Source organism: Lepisosteus platostomus, chromosome 26, assembly GCF_059453375.1.
Source record: "Lepisosteus platostomus isolate fLepPlt1 chromosome 26, fLepPlt1.hap1, whole genome shotgun sequence".
NCBI lineage: Eukaryota > Metazoa > Chordata > Actinopteri > Semionotiformes > Lepisosteidae > Lepisosteus > Lepisosteus platostomus.
Window position 1 is genome coordinate 15508685 of NC_142636.1, and position 24810 is coordinate 15533494.

Genomic DNA, 24810 nt, shown 5'->3' on the forward strand with positions numbered 1-24810 from the left:
GAAGAGCACAGAGCGCCTCTCGAGTGTGAAACCACAACACATCGCCACGCACGCAAACCTTTCCGATTTTATCAACAAACGAGAAATCAACGTCACTTCCAGGTATCCCTGTGTGAAACATACATTACAATCGATCAAATCTTCGATACAGACGTGTATATCTCAATATCTCTTCTGTCTGTGTAGTGCATGATTCGACCAGTGACAATAGAGGGAAATGTTTGGGTTTTTTTATCGCGGCTGCACTAATGCGTTTCGTTTTCTTTAAAACACCACCAGCCAGTTAAAGATCATGCGTTCCTCTACAGAGCGTTACCAGATGACGAAGACTTTGCTTCAGCGATTCAGCAGGTCACGTGTTCAGTTAAGGCTCTAGACTCTGCCTGTTTTGTCCCGATTCCAGAGCAGGGTGCCCCCTGGGCGGAGCCTGCATGTTCTCCAGCCGCCCCGCTCTGTGTCCTCCAAGGTGTCCCGGTTCCCCCCCGCTCTCCCAGGACGCGCTGTGGGCAGGTGTTCCGCAGATCCAACTGTCAGGAGAAGCAGTCTCCTCATTCTGTCAGGGATACTCCCAGCCTACCACCTGGATCAGCAGCTGTAGCTCCTCGTCTTCACTGTCTCGGGTGCCGATTAGTTATCTGAACTTCTTCCAGAGAGCAGTGTTTTGTTTTCTTTGTCCCAATCGGCTGCTCATTGAAAGGCCTCCTGAAACTGCCATTGATGTGGCCCATGAGGACAGTAGTTGTGACGCATTGGTCTCTAAACACACTGAGGAACCTCAGAGATCCCCTGAAACAGGCGCTGCACGCGGCCGCCAGAGAGGAGGCGCAGCGCACGCACCTGCACCTAATGAAGCCCTTTTGGCGCGGTGCGCCGCTCTTTGCCTTGTGCGATTTACTGGTTTTGAAAAATGGAGGATCAGTGTAAACAAAACCTGCGCTTGGCAACTGTGCAAAAACACCCTGATCCTCCGCAGGAGAAGGGGTAGAAGAGCTCTAGAACCGAGCTTTGGAGAACTACTGGCTTCCCCTGAGGCGGGCAGACCCAAACTACTACTGTCCTTCTAGTACAGCAGTAAGTTGGAACTAAAGACTCACTCCGGTAGCTACTTGAATCAATACCTATACCTTTGTTGCCACCTAGTGGACAGAAAGAAGCACTACATTGCGAACAGGGTGACGCCTATGAGGTCACCCAGCCCGCGGGCTGTAACAACACCTCGTTGTCGTCGTTGTTAATCTGTGTCCCCTGGCTTTCATTCCAAATGAGCTCCTCATCAATTAAGCTTATAGGACGACGTTGCGCACAAGTGATCACATTACTCAGGTTTTGAATCCTCCTGCTCACTGTGCTCATCCTTAAGGCCCTACATGGCTTAACAGTGAGGCATTATTATTATTATTATTATTATTATTATTATTATTATTATTATTATAGTTTTAAACTAAGGGTCAATTCTACACTGAAGAAATAGTAATAATAATAATTGCTTACACTTATATAGCTCTTTTCTGGACACTCCACTCAAAGCGCTTTACAGGTCATGGGGATCCCCTCCACCAATGGGTGATGCGACGGCAGCCATAGTGCGCCAGTCCGCTCCCCACACATCAGCTCTCAGTGGGGAGGAGAGCAGAGTGATGGAGCCAGTTCAGAGAGGGGGATTATTAGGAGGCCATGATACAAGGCTTCGGCTTCACGGTTTTTACCACCTACATTTCGGTGTGGAATTAACCTTTACTGTTTTCTATGTTGAAGTGGAATTACCTGTAAATTATTCATCATCCCGGAGACTAAAGGAAAGAGGGTAAGAGTTCAAGTTTAGGACCCGAGGAGAGTTATTGCCTGGTCCAGGGTAGGATTTGAAAACGCAGTAACGCCATTTGGCCACAAGGTGGAGTCCGTGTACTAAACACAGCCAAAAGTAATCGCCCGAGCCGCGTCTTACTCCCGTTTCTCTCATTTCAGTGTGACGCGAACACTGCTGCTACACAGGCGCTGACAATTCCTGCAAATGCAGGTGAATTCCCGTCAGTCAGTGGGCACGATTTCAAACTTGGCGCGCAGACTCTACCGTACAGAAGCTGGGATCTGTTGAGGCCTCTTTAGAAAACAACAGACGTTAGACTTGAAGTATGACATAGGTCTGACGTCTCGACCTCTTGAAGGACTGTATGATTGATCACGGGTATCTGGATCTCTTATGAGGTGCGGCGCTGATGTTGGCCAGGGCGCCAAACGGGACCCGGAATGAGCTGGAATATCGGAACGAATAAAGCAGCCACGCTTTCCCAAGGCCCGCGTGCGAAGGCCGGGAATGAGCATCCTAAACAGCGGGGATACTATCGCTTCCTCTCCAGACGTGGTTGTGCGCGTGAATGTAGGGCAGGTCTCCTGTGTGCAAAGTTGATGATTTCGGAACAGATCCAGCAGCGCGGGTACCTTACCAAAGCGCAGCAATGCCACCCAGAAATAAAGTGAATTAAAATGATCGAGGTTTTCCAGGAGTACAGAAGATATGGCAGTCTCGAAACGAATACTGTTTCGGGAATAACTGAGCTACACGCGTGCGCACATCACTCCTGTCCTGGAGTCCACGCACTGGCTTCCTGTCAGTTTTCGTGTCAACTTCAAAACCCCCATGCTCACCTGCAAGACTCCACATGGCTCGGCTCCTCAGTACTTATCTGAGTCACTGTCCTTCTACTCTCCACCTCGCAGCCCTCGTTCCTCTGGCCCTGCTCTCCTATCTGTCCCCCAAGCCCGTCTACACTCTAGGGGTGACAGGGCTTCTCCTGCTGCACCCCAACGCTCCGGACCTCTGTCCCCAAGGATATCAGAGAGTCACCGACCCTGAGCGCTTTCAAATCCAAACTCAAAACCTTCTTCTTTAGAGGGGCTTTTATTAACTGGTCCTGTGTCTGCCCCCCCCATCTTCCTCTTCATCTCCAGTCCCTAGTTCTAATCTGTGCTGGTTTTGTCAGCCCTTATCTTTCTGAACTGTTTTCTTTTAACACTTGTTTTACATTTCCTGTGAAGCACTTCGATAAGAGGCGCTGTATAGAGTTGATCATTATTGATTATTATTATTATTAGTAGTAGTAATAGTTGTAGTAGTGTGCCGCTACAGTGTGTGTACACTCGCTCTTCTCGGATCTGTGTTAGTTGTTGACTGTTATCCTCTATGGGGCTTCGCTCGCCGCACTGAAAGGCAACCCGCCATCCGCAGGTCCTCCTTTTCATCGACTTAGTTTCACTTTGCTGCTGGAAAATCCGTGTTTTGGAAACCCCGGATTCAAATTTCATCCTGCATCCTGGCCCGATCCTAGAGAGGCTGTAAAGGGGAACTGACGGAAAAGTTACACAATGACGTGCAAACTGCCTGTTTTTTTTTTTAAGATCTATGCACAATTTCCTTGCAGAAAGCAGAATTATTTGACGCTCCCCCTGGCATCGGAGTGCAAGGTGCCCCCGCCTCACCGAGCCAGCTGCACACTGGAAACGGAAGGAGCCGAGTCTTGCTCGATCTAACCTCTGCTATTTTCCTCTTGTCGAAGATGGTATCTCTCTCGGTCGCTCGTCACTTGAATGGAGTTCGTGAAGGGGGAGGGGCGGGGCCAATCGGACTTCTCGGCTCTCGATTGGCCCCGAGGTGAGCCAGCCAATGAGAGCGCAGGAGGCGGGCGCGTGTGGTTGCTTTCTCCGAAGCGCAGGTAGAGACGAAAGGGAAACGCCGGAGGGCTCAGATGACAGATAGCGGCGTGGAAGTTTCCTTTATCCACAATTTCAGACTAACCAAGGAGAGTTCTGCCATCGAAAAGATTATTTTCTACCAAAAAATGATGAATACAGTGGTCCTCCAGCTCTTTCGTTGGTGTACCCACATAGAGAGCGTTCTGAGCAAATGACGTCAGCCCAGATAGACGCACACGTTTTGGGAAAGCCTGGACGTGATTCAGAACTGAGCTGTGCTGTTTACCTCACATGTATTCCTGTGATATCAGCCCTGGGTGAAGCAATTATTTCCAAAATCGAACGTGAAGGTGAACTTTTGTTTATTTGCAGCGCTATGGTCTAGCCAAGTCCTCCGTTTTAACGCACTTCGGTGAGATTTCGAGATTAATGCGGGTAAAAACAAGACTAGCAGATGGGCACCATGATCCCCTCAGTCTGTGCACGTCTGCGCCGGAGATCCCAAACGAGTGACGTCTAAAAGCGCACAACAGCAATAACGGGCAAATTAATCTTAACGAAAAGATAGGACTCGAAAACGTTCTTTAATTTAAAGAGCATCTCCACGAGTTCTAAAATTAAGCTGCGTCGCAGTAGTCTAGCAGGGGGCCTGGCTGGTCACATTTGAGCTGGAGTCACTAGCAGATTTTTTTTCTCTACAAAATATACTTTATTCCGTAATAACGTCTCAAAAGGAAACAATCTCACACACATTAAAAACACTGCCTGCAATAAAAACATTCGGAATGGCGGTGATTGTCCGTTATCAATCCGTGCAAGTGGGGGCGGATTTGCGCAATTCAGAGAGTCCCTCCAAGCCCTGACACTTGCTGTTGTCCATTAGTCCCTGTACAGGGCCCAGAGCCCATCCTCCTCCTGAGGTCCGCCAGGATCCTCTCCTCCAGCTCCCTCGCTCCCCACTCTGCGCTGTGCCGGATGAGAGTGTTCCTCATGTCCCACATCAGGAGCTGCGTCCCCTTGTCCAGTCCGGTAGGTGCCAGCCCCAGCAGGATGTACTGGTGACTGAGCACCGCACCCGTTCCCAGGAGCTGCATGGTGTTGCCCCTTCTGCCCCACACCGCCCTGGCGAAGGGGCAGCTCCAGAACACGTGCTCCTGAGTCTCCTCGACGAAACACGTGTCCCGGGGGCAGTGCGGGTTCCTGGTGAGCGAGTGTCTGTAGGGGACCTCTCTGGTGGCCAGTCTCTTGTGTACGGCCACACGGTCACCAGCAGATAATGCAGCTCTCTCGAGTGACGCACGAGTGAGTGATGTGGCGTTGCACCAGCGTTCAGCGCCCTGAAGCAGCCCGGTAGAGCTGGAGCCTAAACTCCCATCATCTACCGATGGGAAAGATCCCACTTCTTCGAACTAAGAAGTCGGGAGTGGAGGGCCACGCAAACAGATTCCACAGTTTTTAAAAAACGCGCCTCTTTTTGAATTAAAATATTAAGGGATTGTAAGAGTCAAAGGAGCGTAATTAGACGTTCACGCATTTCTGAACAGCTGAAAACTACCGATTATCAGACACATGCACATACCTCATGTATGTCTGTGTGTCTACACAGCCTGAGCCGAGATTCGGTTCATCAAGGTCTTGACACGAACGCGAGGCGAGACTGGTGGCGTCCTAACTCCTTGCTCTCTATTTTGATTCACCTTCAGATCCTTGGGGTTTCTCCTCAATGGAGATGTGGGTTTCTTCCATGTGTGTGGAGGGAGGCGGGTGGGGGCTGCATCTGGAGTTACGCAAAGGGTGGTGGGAGTGTGGAACAAGCTGCCCAGCCGTGTTGTTGAAGCCGGTACCCTGTTTCTTCTTAATTGGTACCCTGATTTTTTTTTTACGAATTGACAGCCTGGCTTCTTTCCTTGGATGGGCTAGCTGCTGGAAACCCAAAGGAAAAGTCTCCCCTCTTTAGTTAACGTCTCGGTACTCCTCTCCACGAGGCGCGGATATATTCCGGTGCGCGTGCCACGATTCTCTTCTTTGTTAAGCCCTCCTTGGTGTTAATAGAATGCGTTTGATTGCTCACCACGAGTCACCGGTGTTAAAAATTATTATTAATAATAGTTCCTCGCACTTACAGAGCACTTTTCTGGACACTCCACTCAAAGCCCTTTACAGGTAATGGGGATCCCCTCCACCCCCAGCAGTGTGCAGCCCCACCTGGACGATGCGCCAGTCTGCTCCCCACATACCAGCTCTCAGTGGGGAGGAGAGCAGAGTGATGGAGCCAGTTCAGAGAGGGGGGTTATTCGGGGGCCATGATTAATGAGAGTCTGGGGGAAATTTGGCCAAGACACCAGGGTAACACAGCCTGGGGTTTTTAATGACCACAGAGAGTCAGGACCTCGGTTTTACGTCTCATCTGAAGGACGGCGCCTGTTTACAGTACAGTGTCCCCGTCACTATACTGGGGCATTAGGACCCACACGGAGCGCAGAGTGAGCGCCCCCTACTGGCCCCACTCGCTCCTCTTCCAGCAGCAACCTGAGCTTTCCCAGGTTATTTTCGTTTTAATAGTTATTAAACCGAACCGTTTCTTCTTTCACAGAGGTCCTTTATAAAAGTGTAATTACTTCCCCCAGCAAAAGTTATTTTTTACTTAGAGGGCTGAATTTGTGTCAGGTTCCAGTCTGTTTTTATTTGTGGGTGTCTTCACATATTTAACTGCACAGACTCCGCTATAAATATCTGACATCTTCAATTGATATACAGCATTATTATCAGTTAATATCTGCGGCTGCGTCTGGAGAAGGTTTCAGGGTGCGGCGGGCTCCGTGGGACCCGCGAGAGCCAGTGATTCATAAGAGAATGTCTGTCTCCACTCCGTGTTTTTCTCTTCGTGTTGGTATTATTTTGCTAACGCAAGACGAACACGGCTCGGGGGCGGGGCCAGCGGGGGAGGGGGCGTGTCCGCAGGCAGGGAGCGTGCGACTTGTACACACGAGCCGCGCGGCGACAGACGAGACCCGGGGACGTTCTCGGCGTGTTCAGGCTGAGAGAGGCTCAGCGCACCAGCACCGCACTTTCCCAGGCGAATGAAAATCAGGGCACAACTGGAGAAGGGAGAGGGATAAGCGCGTGAGTTCGCCGCAGAAGACACCAGCCTTGAAGAGACGCGCGCCGCAGCCGGGACCTTGTCATGCATTGGCAGAAATGTAAGCGATCCGTTACCGTCGGTACTGGGGGGCTCGTGAGCAAGGGCGCTGATGTCATGCCGCCGGCGATGGGTCACGGGCCGGGACGCCCCGCCGGCGCTGTCGCGAGCCCTCGGCGTCGTGGGGTTGCTAGGCGGCGCGTGCGGATGCGTCGCTGAGCGTGAGAACGTGACACGGACCCGCGACAGAGCTCGTTTATACGTGAGCTCCCTGACCTGAGCGGCACTCAAGCAGGCTCGGGTGTCTGTTCTGGGAGGGGGGCAGAGGCGGCACACGAAGGGTCCTGCTGGGTTTGCTCGCTGTTAAGTGATGACTAGAGGAGCCGACAAGCGGCACCGCCTCAGCTGGGCCCTGCGTGTGCCGGTACCGTCTGTATCCGCCAGGGATGCGGCCGCGGGCTGTGCGCACAGTCGGGTGTAGCGGGGCTGTTCTGGGGTGATCCGCCCCCCCCAACTCTTACAGCAGCTGTAGCGGTTCCACTTCTCCTTTCTGGGGTGGGGCTGCAGCACTGGGGCGTCCGCCCCCCCCCCCCGAGTGGGGAATCACTCGCTCGGTGGTGTTGTTGCTTTGCCTCGCGCTGTTCACTCCGGAGAAAAGGTTCCTTTTTTTTTAACTTTCTTTCTCTGTCTGCGATACAGCCCTGGGCTGAATTACGGAAAAGGTCGCTGGAATCCCCATCTGTCCCCTCCCACGCGTGACTCAGTCGCAGGGGTTTCCACTGGTATTTGCAATCGGCTACTGAAATTGCGAAGAGAAAAACAAAGCCGAGAGGATGCCGGGAGCCCTCGCTCTGGTCAGCGTGTGTCTGTCACCTTTATCTCGGGTTCGGCCTGAGGGGGTGCTTATCCACGCGTGGGGGGGTAATCTCCATCTCGTATCCTGAACTGTAAAAGCCTCTGTTTTTTAGATAGTCCACGTTCTGTTCAAAACACCTTTTATATCATTGTCCTGTACAACACGTGCCTGATAATGATTGTACAAGTCACAACAGCAGTAACTATTCAGACGTCTCGATTCACATTTAATTCTGATTAATTCACTGCACTATAAAAACCCATAATCATCCACATAATCCGTGATTAATATTCTCTACTATTGATAGGATTGGTGCTATAACACTCTACTGCACTGTTTGTTTTTACATCTGCGGCTTCTGAATGTTCTTAAAAAGCGAAAGATGGGTCATCAGCATCTCGTTCGCTGTGCCCCGCCGAGCCGAGTTCGGGGGATCGTGACTCAGACCTGCTGCCGTGAAACCGGCCGGTTACGGGCATCTGGAGATCGCGCGCGGGAGTCCCCCCCACTCCGCGCAAGCTGGTGTGTTGTTTTTCGCTGGTGGGTTTACGGCGACCACTCCCGCTTCAGACAGAAGCCACACGTGTCTGTGAACAGATATATCGAGAACAGTAGTAACACTATTCATTGCGAGAAACGAAACTAAAACAGAAAAGGAGACTGGGTTTTGGCTGCGTTGAGGACTCTGCGGCTTGTGTCACTCGGGGCGTAATCGTGTAAAAACACCGTCTCACTCGGGGCGTGATCGTGTAAAAACAAGAAGCGGCTGTGTCTCTTGTTTACGGTTGAAACCAGACACTTGTGTTCAGCTCAAACACCCCTTCCTCTCAATTTCCCGAGTCCCTGCTTCAAAGTCCACCCTGGCTCCGTCAATAACGCTGTAGGAAATGTCTGCATTTGTGTCAGGACTTCTACCGCCCGGTGACCAATACTGGAGTTCTGAGGCCGGGAGTCGTCCAGCTCCTCGGATGTTGTGTATATCAGCTCATCTGTGGGCGGGGGAAGCCCTGATCACCGAGAGCCTCTTCCAGCAGGTTGTGCAGGGAACCGAAACTCCTCAATGACTTGGAAAGAACTGATGAATGAGACCAGTGATGTCAGAGTGATTCACTGCAGTACAGCAGACAGTGAGGCCTGGAGGGACCGGCAAAACAGAACCCGTCTGCCCCCCCGAGGATGGAGTTAAGCACCTCTTAGTTAAATACTGAGCTCCTAAGTGCTTCATTAATCCTTCATTGCTGAACTGGCGCAGCTGTGGGTCGCTTTGAAAAGCCACGGAATCAGGGGGCCCAAGCTGATCAGTCAGGGAGCGGGGAGCCGGGTGGGAAGGAAACCCCAGAGCCCGCAGGCCTGGGGCTGCGCTGTCCAGCCCTCTGTCGCGAACGATGAGCGGGACCGCTTTGGCCGAGGAGCGGCGTATCGTCACCTGAGCGTGTCTGCTCCCACGCATGAGTGGCGCCACCTGTCCGCATGACACGGGGCTCGCGCACGACTCGCGGCAGAGGAGGGCGATCCCAGAGCTATCCCAGCCGCCCACGCCGCGCGCAGGGGAAGCCCAGGGGCCCCCACTCTTCCACTGCACGGACCCGATCGATCAACCGATCACTCCGCTGATCAATCAATCATTCATTCGATCAATCAGTTTTATTCTTACATAGCAGCTTTCAATCCAGAGCATTTTCTCAGGACACTTTTCACCCACTGAACATCTAAAGTAAGGGGCACAGAAAGTATCGCAAAATCACGTGTCCGTGAGATATGAAAAGAAAGAGTCTGTGAGCTACAGACAGAGAAGTCTTGAGGTGAGTTAGGAGCCCAGGACCAGGTGCAACACCTGACAGCCCAGCTGGGGAGTCTGACGTCTCTTCAGGGTCTACGTGATTAACGCGTCGTAACCGGCGGAAAACTATTTCATTATTTATCTCTCTTCTATTCTCGAAAGCACAGAAACAAGCGTTAATGATGTTGTTCCGGTCAGAAGCAGGGGGTTAATTCTAATACTTTTGGGGGGAGAAACATTGACTGAGTTTTAATTTGCTTCACACAATTATCTATGATGCTGGTGCCCCGCCCCCAGCCCTCCATGTCTCTCCTTGAGGACCCCTAAAATCTGATCTGAGACGAACTGTGGGATCAAGCCCTGATCTGCATGGCTGCCGTCCCCGGCGTGCTGGCTGGCGGCTCCGCTGCTCTGGGTGTGTGTTACTCCTAACTGCGCCGTTACCGAAGTGAAAGTAGAAATCATCTGGGAAAGACGGAGAGGAGCGCTGCACACCCCTGTAAGAAGACGGGTGGCTTAACTGGTCCTTTCGCTGCTCGGGACGACGCTCGGGTGACCCCAGGCTCTGGGGGACCCGCCGGGGGAGGAGGGGGGCAGGCCAGGGCCGGGGCGGGAGGAGAGGCGTTCGAACCGGGTAGAAGAATGAAGAGAAGGAGGCGAAATTAAAAAGATAAAAACGAACAGCAGCGAGCAGATTAGGGAAGTTGGAAACGCAAGGCCGGTCAGTGTCGACGGCACGGCGGCTTCCCCTTCTCCCCCGGGGCGGGAAGCCCGGCCGGGGGCGGGACGGGGTTCCTCTCGCCAGAACCGCGGCGGCAGCCCGGGAGGCTCCTCCGGGCTCTCTGACGTCTGGCTTCGACACGCTGAGGGGCTGCTTTTCACGCCACGTATCTTTTCGTGGGGAGGATGGCTTTAATTGATGCGCTTTTTTCTGTTTATAAGGACACCGGTCGAAGATGCCGCGGTCGATCGGCGTCAAAGGAAAGAAAAAAGTAACGAATAAAAAAAACAACGACGGTGTTTTCTGATTCTCTCTCTTTTTTTAAAAAAAAAAAGAGAACCTCTGCCGTTTCGACCAGCTGTGACCGATGTAAATGAAGACCACCGCAGTCTTTCTATACGTAAGAGCCCATAAGCGCGTCAGGTTTTGCAAGATGACTGTAGTGCTCCTGCTTGAACCCGAAGCGCCGGGGGGGGCTGGCTGAGTGTTCGCACCCGTGTCGCAGATGAGGGACTCCAGACACGACTGAGCGCACAGGCGCTCCGCGGAAAGACCCGACAGCTGGGGGGGGGGGGATCTCTGACAGGCCGAGACCTTGACGTGGGACGAGCGCAGCTAATCCGTAACGACATGAATGTAAGAGCCGCGTTCTTAGGGAAGACAGTCCCAGCTAATGGGTTTCTGGAACACAAACCAAAGTGGAAACTACGAGAAAGGTCTTTACACAAAGGGTGGTGGGGGTGTGGAACTAGCCTCCCTGCCATGCTGTTGAAGCCGATACCTAACCCGCCCTCCTCTCGTCCTGTAACTTTCCTCTGAGTCTGGCGTGAAATAAGCACGGAACAAATAGAAGTGATTTAAGCCTTTGTGTGGGTCAAACGCGAGGAGAACCTTAAAACTGCGCCATTTCAGGGGCCAGTTCAGTGTGTAGTCCCCCAGAGCTAAGCGACCATGTCGTGAAACTATGCGAAATCAAGCTCAAGCGACACGTGTGCACCAGAGGCGGGTTTTCGTCACTGTCGCGGGAGAGCAAGCCTTCCAGGAAATCATTGAATTGATATTTAATTGATTTATTGACCCGAGTCCGTGGGGTCACCCTTATCATTTGGGGTGGCCTGGAGCAAAGCCGAGCGTTGGAGCAGAGGGCAAGACTCGGATTTGTGTTCCGAGACTTTTAACAACAGACTGCAGCGGCTGAGCGGGGATTTCGTGACCTGGTCACTCTGAAAGCAAAAGCAGAAGCGAGGAGACTGGTCGGGACCCGCCCGCCTGTCGCCAGGCCCCCCGGGGGGGCGAGGGCTCGGACCCGCACAGCCCGCGGCGGGCGCCCGAGAGACTGCAGGAACATCTGTGCGGTTTGGTAACAGAGCGTAACGGAGCCGGCAGGCAGGAAGGAAGGCAGTGCGTCACAGAAACTCAAGTGTGTGTGAGACCGGCTTCTATGAGTCTTCATTCGCGTGAAGCCAGGTTATACCGCCACCTGTTTCCTACTGGAATAGGTGTCTCACACTATTTTTTTTCACCTCTTGTGTCTTTTATCTTCGGTGGAAATTCTACTTCCTGTCGTTCTTCTGGGGCTAAGGTTTCAAAGAAACGCTGAGCCCTTCCCTTCACTGGCGATGTTGGCGTTTGGAAACCTCCATAGAATTCGTAAATACTTTAATTTTGGGTCGAAGAATGGAAACGAGCGGAAAAACACGCGACACACAGAGAGAGAGAGAAAGACAGAATTGCGCTCCGAGCAGGTGTCGTCCGCTATTCCTCCCTCCTTCGAGGTCGAGTCTAGAGCCCGAGGCAGACGAGGGGAAGATTCGGTCCTGATTCGGTCTGGGCGGGTGAAGGGATGAGTTCAGACTCGCGGACAGGTGAGGAAGACCAGCCAGCCGGACGGACGGGGGGAGGAAATTTGTCGGCGAGTCATTTTTTTTTGCAGTGGCGTTGTCCTCTAATTTTATTTCGTCTCGACCTCGACTTCTGCTTTTGAGCTGGGTTATAAACAACGCTATGGCAACCAGCCCTGTGTGCGGAAGATTGCATCTTTGTGAGGAGCGACGGAGTTTATTTAGCACAGGAAGCGTGCTGGTTTCTGATCTCGCATTAGCTCACGGTTTCCCTTGAAACCTGAAAAGCGTGAGATGACATTATTGCGAATTATGTTGTCGTTTTATTCGCTGCTAAATAACATCAGGTCCCGAATTCTTTAGCAACGTAAGAGATTCATGTCACAAACGTTCATATCGACGTCGTATTTAGAGCAGAGTAAAATAAAACTCCATGTCATGTTGAAGTCAGTGCGCTATGTATATCTGAACGTATTAGTTCTTCCGGGTTTGTGTTCTTTTTCTGTTTCCGAAAAACGGCGAGGCGGAGTATGACTGTCTGAGGCGCTGTCCTGCCCGAAGCATGAATGATCTCTCCTGCAGGCGTGCGCAGGGCGAGGTGGCTGGGAGGTGTCTCTCTTGCCTCGCCTCCCCCGCGGTGAGGCTGTACAGGACCATCATGAGCTACAGTCCTGCTGAGTGGCCAACTATAGAAAACCACTCTGTTCTGTTCACTCATGTTCTGCCCCCTCTGCCCCTCGCTGCTCTCTGCTGTACCCCGGGGGAGAACAAGAGGGTCTCAGGCGCTCGGCAGCCCGGACACGGGCTCACGAGGGTCTCACGAGGGTCTCACGAGCCCGGCTCCTGGTGAAATGACGACGTGATAAACCGATAGTGCACAAGAGGGCAAACAACGTCAAACTCGACTTGCAAGCTCGAGAATCTCATGAAGGAAAAGCTGAAAAGGGATTCTGGGCGCCGGTCTTCGATCGTTTCGGACTTGCTGCCTGGAGCTCAGGAACTGGAGATCGGGGACCAGGAAACTCCCGGTTTAAGGAAACTGACGGACTCCGTTAGGCTGGGAGCTGTTTAAACCTGTGAGGAAAATAAAAAAATGGCATCACCGGGTAGCGTACGCAAGCGATTTAAATACCCTCCCCCGCTGAAAAGTGGTGCCCCCTTCTGTACAGCGGCGCTCCGAGCGCCAAGCAGAGAGAAAGTACAAGTTTTCCTTGTTCCGCTTTTCGGCATGAAGTCATTGTTGTCTAAATATGTCTAGAATCTCCTTTGTTGCGAGATGACCTGAAACTGAGCTAAAGTACTTTTTTCCCCTCCCCTGTTCGTCGTAAACAAAGTGGCCAAATGGAATCACAATAACCTTCTCGCCTCTCCCCCCCAGCGCCGAAGGAGAAGTCGTGTTACCCGCTGCCCACCGTCAAGAAGCTCCTGGAGCAGAAGAGAAAGAGGGAGACCGGCGCCTCAGGCTCCGCCGCGCCCTCGGTGAGTCGGACAGGCTTTCGCGTGTTGTTCCGGGGGGGGTGTTGATGGCAGGGTGGGCCGCAGGAGGAGACTCTTCCACGCAGGAAGTTTGAGTGACTGAATCTCGCGTGCTCTTCCGCAGGTGCCGACGCCAGTTCAAGCTGCCCAGGAAGGTGAGCGAACCGCCGAGGCGCCCGTCGATTGAATTTGTTTCAACAGAATGACATATTTCCAGAACCGTTCTGGGTCCATCCAAGCGTTTGGAAGCGTGTTAATTTCACAATCGATTTACCATCCCGCACACCGCACACAACCGTACAACACAATTTCACGGAGCTCAGGACAAATAGTACTATATTAGTAGTATTCGGACTTGCTGAACTACCTGAACTATATTAGTAGTGACTAATGATGTTGTTTAAGAGTGAAAGTCTCTTGAATGGATGGATGGATGAATCACCCCAAAGATTTCGCTGTTCATCTTCAGTATCTCCACTGCCTTTGGCAGTTCTGATTTCCCCAGACCAACAGATGAAACGTTAAGCTAAGAACCTCTCAATAGAGAAGAGCGCTTTTAACTTTCACGGCACGCGTTCGCCCACCTTGAGGAAGAGCCGCACGCTCTCCTCGTTTGCTAGACGCCTTTAGAAAAGGGTCCGAGCAGCAGAGGGAGGACCAGGGCCAGCTTGGCACTACTTCTTACATTTCCTGTCAGTCTTGTACTGCCGTCTCTCTGCTTCACTGTTACTGGTTCACTGGCCAGACTGACTGCCAGCGCTGCTGGGGGTCCCGTCAAGCGCGGCGCCCTGATGACCCGTCTCTTGTAGGTGGTGCTGGGGGTTTCTCGGACAGCATGGGGGCAGCGGGTCCAATGACCGTCCCGGGGTTCGGCTTGTGGTCCAGCCCTGTCCCCCCCCACCCTTCCCCCTCCCCCTCCTCCTCCTCCCCTCCCCAGCAGCGGGAGTGCCTCTTCTCCGCCTCCGATGACAGCTTCTTCCGGTGCCTGCCGGCCCCAGGGTCCATGGACTTCAGCCAGACCGGCCCCTACACCCCCCCGGCCAGCAGCGCCTACAGCGGCCAGCACAGCCTGGCGGAGACCCCGTACGCTGGCGTCCTGTCCATCCAGTTTGTAAGGACCCCTTCCACCTTATCAGTCTCTTGTTATTGTTATCAAGAGTCCTCACACAGCTGGAGAAGGTTCTGCTTTATCCTGATGTCACTCTGATTTACTGCACTGTACTGTGCTTTTACCCTGATCTCACTGTGCTTTACTGCTCTATTATAGAATTTTGCTCCAGCCTGCTTCTTAATTATGTAATTGATCATTAACAGGGTCAATTAAGCAATTAAGCATCTCAGTGCTGTAGTGGAGCTGGTTGTGTTGACCTGCTCCATACGAAGCCTCGCAGATTACAGAGATTCCCAGTACGTTTCCACTGACAATGTACTGACCTGAAGGGCAGATAAACAATCCTGACCTGACCAAAGCAGATGTAACTCTGAGGCTAACACCAAGCCAGGAGCTTTCAATTTCCTTTTTTCTCGCCAGCCAAGCGACACGGTGACAACCACGGTCTCAGCCACGGGCCCCATGATGGCGTCCCACCCTGCCAGCTACCCCTGGCCCCCGCTGGCAGTGGGGGTCCCGTGCCCAGATCCCGGACACCAGGGCTACGGGATGCAGATGGATGCCGAAGTCCTGCAGCAGGCCAGGATGTTCCTGAGGGGGATGGACTACAGCAAGAAAATGTGGCAGGACGAAGATGGAGACACGTAAGCTCAGAGCTAAGAGGGATGGGGTGGGGGGCATGTTGTAATACAGCCGTGATAGAGCTGGGAATGCTGGGCAGTGTGGGATCCAGCTGCAGCAGAGCCAGAACTGATTGCTAATATTTTGCTAATTGCTAATAATTCTAACCAGGCCTTAAGGTGGTGTATATGTAACTATTAATTCATTGTTTCTGCAATGGACTTCAAAATTCTTCTTAAGGTTTAAAATACTTTCAGAAAAATCCTTTATACGCCTAATTAAGAAATTAATTGTTAAATTGACTGATCAAATACCAGAAGACTGCAGGTCCTTTGGGTGCTGAATGCGACAGCCCTGCTCTAAGCCTGGGCCATTTAAACAGCAGCAGCCGGCCCCTGTATCTGGTAGATACCTGGATCAGGACAACCAGTACGCTGTGGCCGCGTCACTGCGCTTCAGTGAGCAGCAGGGAGAGGGCGCTGTCTGAGGGGGCGTTTGTATGTCAGCGGGTCGCGTGCGCGGAGCCGCCCAGCCCGGCCCTTGCGGACAGCGTGCTCCCCACAACAGCCCAAACCGCAGCCCAGCGAGAGCCTCATATTGAAACAGAAACGAGAGTTCGCGAGCTCCTCTGGCACACGGCACGCCCGCAGAGCTGTGGCCACAGCAGTGGGTGGGTGCGAGACAGTGGTGGTGGCCGTGCTGGGAAATCCCGGCGTCATCGAAAAGTACAGCTGGACTCTGTCAGGGCTTCCAGCCCGGCCTGGGCAGGGCTCGCCTGTTCCAAGACACGCCCCGGCCATCGAAACTGAAACCGAAAGCGGAGCCATCTGAAAGTCTTAATGGGATTGACAGATACAGATTCAGCGGGTGCCCTTGCCGACGCTGTCACGGCGGGGCTGGCTCACAAGCTGGACGGGGAGTTCTGGGGCGCCGAGCAGGGTGACGGGCCGTGGGGGTACTGCGGGCGCGTGGGCTGAGCTGTGGGAGAGGAAGGGCCGCGGTGTGCAGGGTGCTCTGCGCTCTGCCAGCTCGCCTAATCCCATGGGTCCTGTTTCTGTCCTCCAGGATCCTGCACATCTACACGGCCAAGGGCCTGCGGGAGTACGCCTACGCCGCAGCCGAGGACCTGAGCGTGCTGGGCAGGCTGGACTCCAAGGAGCACAAAGGCAAGGTATCCAACAGCGCAGCTGCCGGCCCGGGATCTTGGGAACAAGCTAGAAAGGATAGAAATGACAGGCAGCACCCGTTTGGCATGACTTGCTCAGCGTATTGTCCTGAGGACACTTCCCAGCTTCCAGAAACAGCTCCAAGGAGCGCAGTGTTTCCTAGCTGAGTGCAAACTGAGATCTTTATTCTTGCTGTGCATCTCCTAACCTTTCCTTTATAAAAACTGAATGCTCATCATGCACCACTCATCCAGTATTTTTATGCATTTCGTAAACCCACGTTAGCAACTCCAGCAGTGCCTCTTTAATAGCTTTAAACAGGATGACATACCATCATGAACAAGCTGAAACAAAGGCTGAAATGCTCTGTCCCTTGTCCTCCTCTATCCCAGACTGCTTTGCTAGTAGCGGTGACAGCCAACCAGCCTGAGATCGTCCACGACCTCCTGCAGCTGGGGGCCGACGTCAACGCCTGCGATGTGAAAGGTCAAACTGCCCTCCACCTGGCCGCCACCTACGGCTTTCCCCAGGTCATGCAGGTGAGGCGCCGCGATGCCAGCAGTCGGGATGGTCAGGTGACTGAGCAACTCACTCCACATAGCATTCTGGGAAATGTGGTCCAGATAAGAATCTCCATTTGTTTCTGGACACGCTGCCTTCTTACACTTTCCCATTAAGTAAAGATACAACCCCCTTCTCAAACTGCAGGCTCACCAGACCCATGCTTATCCTGGTTTCTGTAGAGCCATTGGCCTCTCCAGAACGACACACTGGCTCATCACAGTGGTAACCCCAGCAGTGCTGGTCTCCACTCATACACCAGGGGCTCAGTGCTGTCTCCGCAGTGCACAGCTGGACGGTCAACTCGCACCCTGAACCACCACGCTGACCCCCACCCAGCAATCCAGCCGATGTGCAGGACATGAGCCAGGGATCAGACCTTTCTGAACCTCGTTTTCTCATTTTTTCCAGGCTATTCTGTCCATGGGGCTGAACGTGGATTTGGAGGCTCGGAACTTCGAAGGTACGTCAGACCTTAAAGCCCGAGGGATGATGGTCCAGCTGTGCTTGTGCTGCCAGTGGTTTGGGTTTTCTTTGGGGGGGGGGGGCTGGGAGATTGGCAGGCGGATGTTAGATTTGGGGTCGATACCGAGTAATGCGCAACGCTCTTTTCTGGGCGAAGTTCACCTTGGAATCTGCATCGCCAAGGGTGGAAAAGTCCTGGTTCTGCAGCTGTTCGGTTGGCTCTGAAGCCCGCCGGTGTTGTTGGTAAAAGGGCAGGGAGCCAGAGATGACGTGGTCATTTCGCAGTTTCGCCGGACCGTGACAGAGACACTGTGCACTGATCCTGCGCTGTGTAGACCAGGATTTTGCCCTGGTCTCCTGCCAAGCCATGTCAAAGTGCAGCAGTGGGCTGGAAAGAGCAGCAGGCTGTTTCGTTAGGCTTCGCACAGTCTGCCCTCACGCTAAGCCATTCTTCTGCGCCAGGCTTCTTTCTTCCTGGGTGAAATGAACTCTATAGCAAGGCTCTCTTCCTCTGTGTCTCTCGCCAGGCCTGACTCCTCTGCACTGCGCCGCCATCTCCCACGGCAGCACAGTGAAGGCACTATGTGCCACGCCTGGGCTCCCGGACGCCGTGCTGCAGAACCAGGCCGAGGACAAGCTGATCTGCGTGCAGCTGCTGCTGGGCTGCGGGGCATCGCTGCTCAGCCAGGTAGGACCACAGGGAGGAAGAGCTCGGCAGCTCTACACACAGGGCGGTGGGAGTATGGAACAGGCTACCCAGTATCCTGGATCCTCTCACCAAAAGGCTGGATGAGATCCTGGGATCAATTAGCTACTAACTGCCAAACAGGGTTGATGGGCTGAGTGGCTCATCTCTCACACTTACGAGCATTACAAGCTTATGAAAATGGACATAATTGTATGTAAGATTTGTCTCAATGGCATGATATCTTCTGATTGCGCACATAACCTCACACTTTTCTTAGTGGTCATTCTGCCCATCCAGCTCATCTTGTAGCCGATCCCTGGATCTCAACAGAAATTCTTGAAAGAAGCCAAAGTATTTGCTCCAACCATGTGGTTGGGTGGATCGTTCACTACTCCCACAGCTGTCTGTGTAAAGTAGCCCCCACCCATGCCCTCTTGCTCTGTGCTCTGGGAAGCTCTGTCCCGGGACGTCACTTCTAAATGCCAGCGTGTTCTGTTCCCATCCCCAGGACATCAAGAGCAACAAGACTGTGCTGCACCTGGCGGTGAAGGATGGGAATCTGAGCCTGGTGCAGTACCTGCTGGGACTCAGCTACCACGACATGCACACCTTCGTCAACATGAAGGCAAGCGCCGCCGCCTGTCCTGAGTCTGGGTTCGATCGCCACTCAGCTGAAGCCTAAGCTCAGAGTTCGCTGCAGCCGGGTGTGAAACCCTGAATGGCGCCTCTGTGTGGCCTCTTACCCCGGCACCTGAAGAGGGAGACAAGCAACAGATTTTTATTTCCATTCCTTTCAATCTCTTTTATAACCACTTCATCCAGTTCAGGGTCAAGGGGAGCTGGAGTCAATCCTTACAAGCGACAGGCACAAAGCAGGATACACCCTGGACAGGACGCCAGTCCATCACAGGACAAACACACACCCTGGACAGGACAGCAGTCCATCACAGGACAAACACACACCCTGGACAGGACAGCAGTCCATCACAGGACAAACATACACCCTGGACAGGACGCCAGTCCATCACAGGACAAACACACACCCTGGACAGGACAGCAGTCCATCACAGGATGCACACAGACACACTCACAGCAGGGCCAGTTTTCCCAGAAGCCAGGTTAACTACCAGCGTGTTTTGGACTGTGGGAGGAAACCCAAGTGAACATGGGGAGAACATGCAAACTCCACACAGACAGCACCCCAGGAACTGAACCCAGGGCCCCACTGTGCCGCCCTCATTCCTGTCCACCTGATTGAGTTTCCCAGAAGTCCTGACTCTGTCCCCCCTCTCCCCGCGCACGCAGGCTCACGGCAACACGGCGCTGCACATGGCTGCCGGCCTGCATGGCCACCCCTACCAGGAGGAGATGATCCAGGTGCTGCTCGGCCGCGGGGCCGACCCCAGCGTGCGCAACCTGGAGAACGACCAGCCGGCGCACCTGCTGCAGGCCGGAGAGCGTGGCGAGCAGGTGAGTGTCCCGCTGCGCACGCCGCGGACAGCCCACCCGCCCCGTCTGGTCCTGATCCCAGGATCGCAGTCATCTGGTTCTCGAAAGGAGCCAGATTATCTGCTTCGGAAACATGGCTGGGCAACTTGTTCCACCCTCCCACCACCCTTTGTGTAAGGAAGTGCCTCCTGGCCTGATTGGAGGATCTCATCCAGTGTTTCTTGAAAAAAGCCAGGGTAGTCAGTTTGTCTGTATGAACCCCTCTCTCTCAGTGCAGTGTTAATGTACTGTAGTGTCCAGTCAGTGTGTCTGTATTAACCCCTCTCTCTCTCAGTGCAGTGTTAATGTACTGGAGTGTCCAGTCAGTGTGTCTGTATTAACCCCTCTCTCTCTCAGTGCAGTGTTAATGTACTGGAGTGTCCAGTCAGTGTGTCTGTATTAATTACCTCCTTCTGTCCCCCAGCTCAAACTTATTCTGAAGAAGGGAAGAGCCACATCTTCTCGTCGGCGAATTGTATCCTCATAGGACAACAGACAGACCTGGACTACTTTATGAGTCCCAGCGTATCCCTCCGCCTCTCCCTGGTGGAGGGCAACCGTACAGTACCTTCGTGGGAGGAACTTCTCAGTCAGAGCGCTTCTAATTTATTCAAAAGCTAATCTGCTACCCTTAATTTATACAATATTTAATGGTATCAGCAGTTTTTATAATGCATGTTTTCTGTTGTTTGAAAACTGGTGTCATTAATCGCTATTCCGTTTAGGAATTAATACGCTGTTTTTTTTTGGGTTTATATATGATGTCGGCAAGGCACGCCTCCTCTCTTTAAGGGTTCTCGCGCTTCCGGTTTCAATAACATTCATTTGTAGATACAATTTCTCAAGATTTAGAAACTTTGAAATAGGAAACAGCAGTTAGGCAGGTCATTCTTTATTATTACTTGAGTGACAGTGATTTTGAGTGATTTTGTTAAACGCTTGCTATAAAAGGCGTCTCCTAATCTACAATTCGAAACCCAGAATTCTAATTAAGGCAACAATCAACAGACCCGTCCAGACTCTTGGAGAGTTGTGATGGTGTGCGGCTGGCATCGTCTAACTGGCTGCATTGCAGTAATCTAGCAAGTATGGTAGCATTTATTTTCTCATTAACGAATGTGCATTTTGATGATTTATCATTAATACTGAGCTTGGTGGCTAACTGGCACAGCCTCTTACCAGCCGAACCCGAATCCTCATTTTAAAGGAGCAGAAATAAAAGGAGGAAAGGTCTGATAATAACTGTAACTTACAAATAATAATAATAACGTACAAACCCATCTTCTCCAGCTTCTAGAGTGTTGTAGCTTTAGAGTGCTGTCAACGTACAGGTAACTTATCTTGCTTTTAACTTCTGCTTAAAGTGGGGGATTCCACACAGCTGGTAACAAGCTCAGGGAACTCTAATGCCTAAATCTACAAGCGTCTTGCAGAGTAATTGCATTAAGTAACTTTTCTGTACTTAAAGCTTACTCCCATCTTACAATTTCCTTTTGAAATTGCATTTGAGAAACGAAAGCCTTGAAGAGCAGGCTGATGAGTTCTGCCTCTCCTCTCCTGCGAGATCCTGCCTGTGAAGTGGGGACAGCCCTGAGCCTGCAGCCCGGGTCTGGCGCGAGCTCGCCGGACAGGGAACCCCCTGTGGGGTTCCTTGTCGTTGGCCCAGGCACAACCTCTCCCTCCGATTGGCGTGCGGGGAAACAAAAGTCACAGTTCCGACTACTTAGGAATGTGCTGGAGGGAAAAACAGGGCAGGAAAAAAGGCAGGCTGGTCACCTGGAGAGGGAGTGGATCCTTAACGTTTCCATGGCGCAGACGCTGCCTGCGGAGGGGAGACTGGGGGCGGGAAACTCCCCTCATCTCCGGGGCCACAGCTCCCTTCAGACCCCACCCCGTCTGAGCCGCTGTTCCGCGGGGAGCCTGGAGGTGCCGGCACATTGCCGGCAGAGTCTCTGGGCGGGGCTGGGCCGGGATGAGGATGAGGATGGTGGAGGTGGTTTCTGTCCGCTGCCCTGTCTGTCACGGACCGGGCTGGACGTCCTGTAGGCTCCCCTCTGGTCAGCGCCGTCTTGCCATTAGGACAGGGGGAGGTGGGAACTTGGGGCGCACAGAGCCTGTGGGGTTCCTTCCGCTCCTGCTGCAGAAACGCACGAACAGGGAAGGATGAACAGACTGGCCCTGGTCCTTTCTGTGGTCGAATTGGCCCCTCAGCAGGGGCAAACTAAGAGCGCACGGACTTCTCTTTCACTGAAAAGAAAAATGATCCATTGGAATGAACATATTCATCCATGTGATCTTTTTAAGATCAAATCAGGATATTTCCCTGACATGACTTGTCTTGCTTAAACACGCTTCTCCAGATGTGGAGATCTAAAGGACACCCCTCTTACAGGAAATGGACCAGACCTTGTGTTTCGATCAGGGACTGGAGTTCTTAACCTGTCAGTCCCCTTGTATCTTGGGGTACGTAGGCCGCAGTTGGGGTGCTTTACTGGGGCTATACCCCCTGTGCAGCCCCCTAAACTTGTAGTTCACCCCCTCGCCGTCTCTGTGTGCCTCTGTGATTCCCCCCAGCTCTCTGAGCGAGCGTGATTTCTGTGAAATCGGTGAGTGATAGTTAGAGGGAGCAGCCCCTGGGTCGATCAGTGATTCATCTCGGGCAGGTTCCTCTGCCATTTTTGTAGAAACAAAAACTTCCCAACACTATCACAGCGACCATATTGGTTCACCAGTGGTGTCATTTTTTTAAGAAGCACGAGACGTGCTGCATCAGTTCGTCAGTGTTTAAGCTTAATGTATTTTACTTTTTCATAAGAAAACATATTTATTTCAGATAATTGTGGTCTGTGATCTGGGTTAATTTTAGTTACAGTATGTCTCTTGCGTGAGCACTATATTTTTCTTTCTGTTCACTGTTAATGCTATGAGGTCTAGAAAGTCTTGTTCTCCTGAGTAAGTGGAAGTAAGGGTAGGGGGGATCTCAAGACTGACAGATGCCAGTTGTTTATAGATTTATTTGAGCCAGGCAGGTCAGAGTAGGAGCTTCTCGTTCACAGAGTTTAAGGAAACAGGTTCTTTTGAAGAAAATGTGCTTCAAGGTTTCAGAAGGCAGTAATACAAAAAGAAAAAGGCTCATAACGTTTGGTTATTTGGTTGATATAATAAGCTTCTGTCAGTGGCTTCAGATACATACAAACATTAAACAAATATTGCTGAAGAATGTACTGTCATGGTGCTTTAATCTGTTTCATGTCATGAATGCCTGATGTACTGAATAAGCTCTAGTCTAGTCAGTGGTGCCAGAAACCACACATCATATGCTCAGGCATCATAAATGGGTTAATTAGTCCTAATTAATGAGTTATCACGTGCAACCTGGTTCAGAAATTAAGGAACATTTTCTGACTCTTCTCTTTTTTTTGAGGGATCAGCTGTATTTGGTTCGTCAGTAAGCAAGTGGCGAATGTTCACCCTGCTGTGTGGGTAAACCTTCAGTGCTCATCATTGCTATTGATAATAACACTCGCTGTTTAAGTCAGGGGCATTATTCCTGTCATGAAGCTGACTAATGTTTTTCTGAAGAAACAAGGTCTTGAAAGTCTCTTTGTGAATAGTCACTAACATTTCAGATCCCTGCTGTAGCTGAGCAGATGACCCCTCATCTTCAGGGTGATGTAACTTGCTGGACTCAGATGGAAAAAGTCCCAGTGAGTGCATGGCGGGCGGAGAGGCGAGGGGATTCATCGGGGCTCAGCGACCCCTCCCCTCCGCCCCCGGCCGCTGTGAGCTGTGCTCAGGAGACGGCTGAGGGGAAGTAAGCAGCAAGCTACTCGGCTCAGAAAAAAACTGTTGCATCATCTCGATTAGCACAACAAAATGTCACGTGATGATGCGTTAGCTGGGCAGATTGTAAGACAGTAAAAGGTGAGTCAGTTTACTGCAATACCACTTAGCCTGTTTCTCGGTAAATAAATTAGCACATTATGGCTTCAGAAATGAACCACCTCTTCATTTTAATACTAGAGAAAAACAAAATGACAGCAGACATCTGTCCCTGAGGAATCATGTGCGACGGTGCATACATACCCAGAAATCAAATTAGAGGGCCCTGTGGGATTTGGCCAGAGTGCTAGAGGGTAGCTCATTGTCAACATTTGTGCAATGTTTTTCCTCTGGTACTTACACTGATGAGCAGTTTCAATTATTTTGTTTATTATAATTCACCAGGTGGATCATTCCAGTACTTTTTCCTTGGAATGTCAGATTATTCCTGTTGTTTATCCAGAAAGAATGTTAGATTATTCCTGTTGTTTATCCAGAAAGAATGTGAGGTTATTTTGGTAGGTTGTGAATTATGAAACTCCTGTTATTGAGAAAAGATCCAATAGTCAGTGACTGTTTAAACTGCAGAATGTCCTGCTGATGTAAACACAGACGCAGGGACCTGTGTCAGTGCAGAAGTTCTGTGTTTCTGGATTTTCTTGATGTAGCAGAGGGAATATCAGACTGTACCATTGGCACGGTGCTCGATAAGCCTGCTGCTCTCTCTTACTGAATGTAAACTCGTGTGGAACAATCTACTGCTTCATTGTCAGCATTAAAGTCTTCCATCTTTCAACACACCTGAGTGGAGCGTTGGGTCTTTCTGAGTGGAGCGTTGGGTCTTTCTGAGTGGAGTGTGGGGGTCTGTCTGAGTGGAGCTTGGGGTCTGTCTGAGTGGGGTGTGGGGTCTGTCAGTACATACCACAGTTTACTACACTGTTATAGTATACTACAGTTTACCACAGTGTTACTGTATACTATACTACAGTATATACCACAGTTTATCATGGTGTGCTCTAATTACATTTTTAATAGATTGGTAGAGCTCTTGGCAGAATGCTACACGTCATCACAGAATGTAACAGGGTGTAGCTACACAGGCCCTGGACGGTTTCTTACTGCAGACCAATACTCTAACCCCCCCCTTCATTCAACCAAAGAAAAACCAAAACACATCACCCCCTGATCTCAGGGGACCCATGATCTCAGTCTCTCTTACCCCTGCTGATATGACTCAGCTGTTTTGTTAGTTGCTTATGAATATATGTTTGTTTTTCTTAAAAAGCTCGTCGTGCTGCCAATCAACACCACCTTCCACGGCCCCTCCCCTGCTGGGAAAGCTTGTATCTCTTCTCTCAGGGTGCCGCCGCCCAGTGACTCGGTCC

General features: G+C 51.8%; 1 protein-coding gene across 2 annotated transcripts; it reads left to right on the plus strand.

Moving 5' to 3' along the window:
• Window positions 1–6617: 6617 nt before the first annotated feature.
• Window positions 6618–24225, plus strand: nfkbid (nuclear factor of kappa light polypeptide gene enhancer in B-cells inhibitor, delta). 2 transcript variants are annotated; one of them, XM_088620859.1, is made up of 12 exons: window positions 6618–6890; window positions 13406–13506; window positions 13628–13658; window positions 14313–14614; window positions 15035–15258; window positions 16301–16406; window positions 16794–16940; window positions 17374–17425; window positions 17955–18115; window positions 18624–18740; window positions 19421–19585; window positions 20028–24225. In XM_088620859.1, exons 1-12 carry the CDS (start codon window positions 6875–6877, stop codon window positions 20088–20090), a joined length of 1485 nt encoding a protein of 494 aa, XP_088476985.1. In that variant the 5' UTR covers window positions 6618–6874; the 3' UTR covers window positions 20091–24225. The 2 variants fall into 2 exon arrangements, with proteins under 2 accessions (XP_088476985.1, XP_088476984.1); XM_088620858.1 differs by lacking the exon at window positions 6618–6890 and adding an exon at window positions 11601–12051.
• Window positions 24226–24810: the final 585 nt, after the last annotated feature.

Excerpts from the sequence above, each read along its gene's own strand:
- nfkbid (XM_088620858.1), top strand. The coding sequence starts at position 12,030 with ATGAGTTCAGACTCGCGGACAG. Across the intron at positions 13,507-13,627 it reads CAGGCTCCGCCGCGCCCTCG|GTGCCGACGCCAGTTCAAGC; the intron begins GTGAGTCGGACA and ends GCTCTTCCGCAG. Across the intron at positions 19,586-20,027 it reads CCGGAGAGCGTGGCGAGCAG|CTCAAACTTATTCTGAAGAA; the intron begins GTGAGTGTCCCG and ends TCTGTCCCCCAG.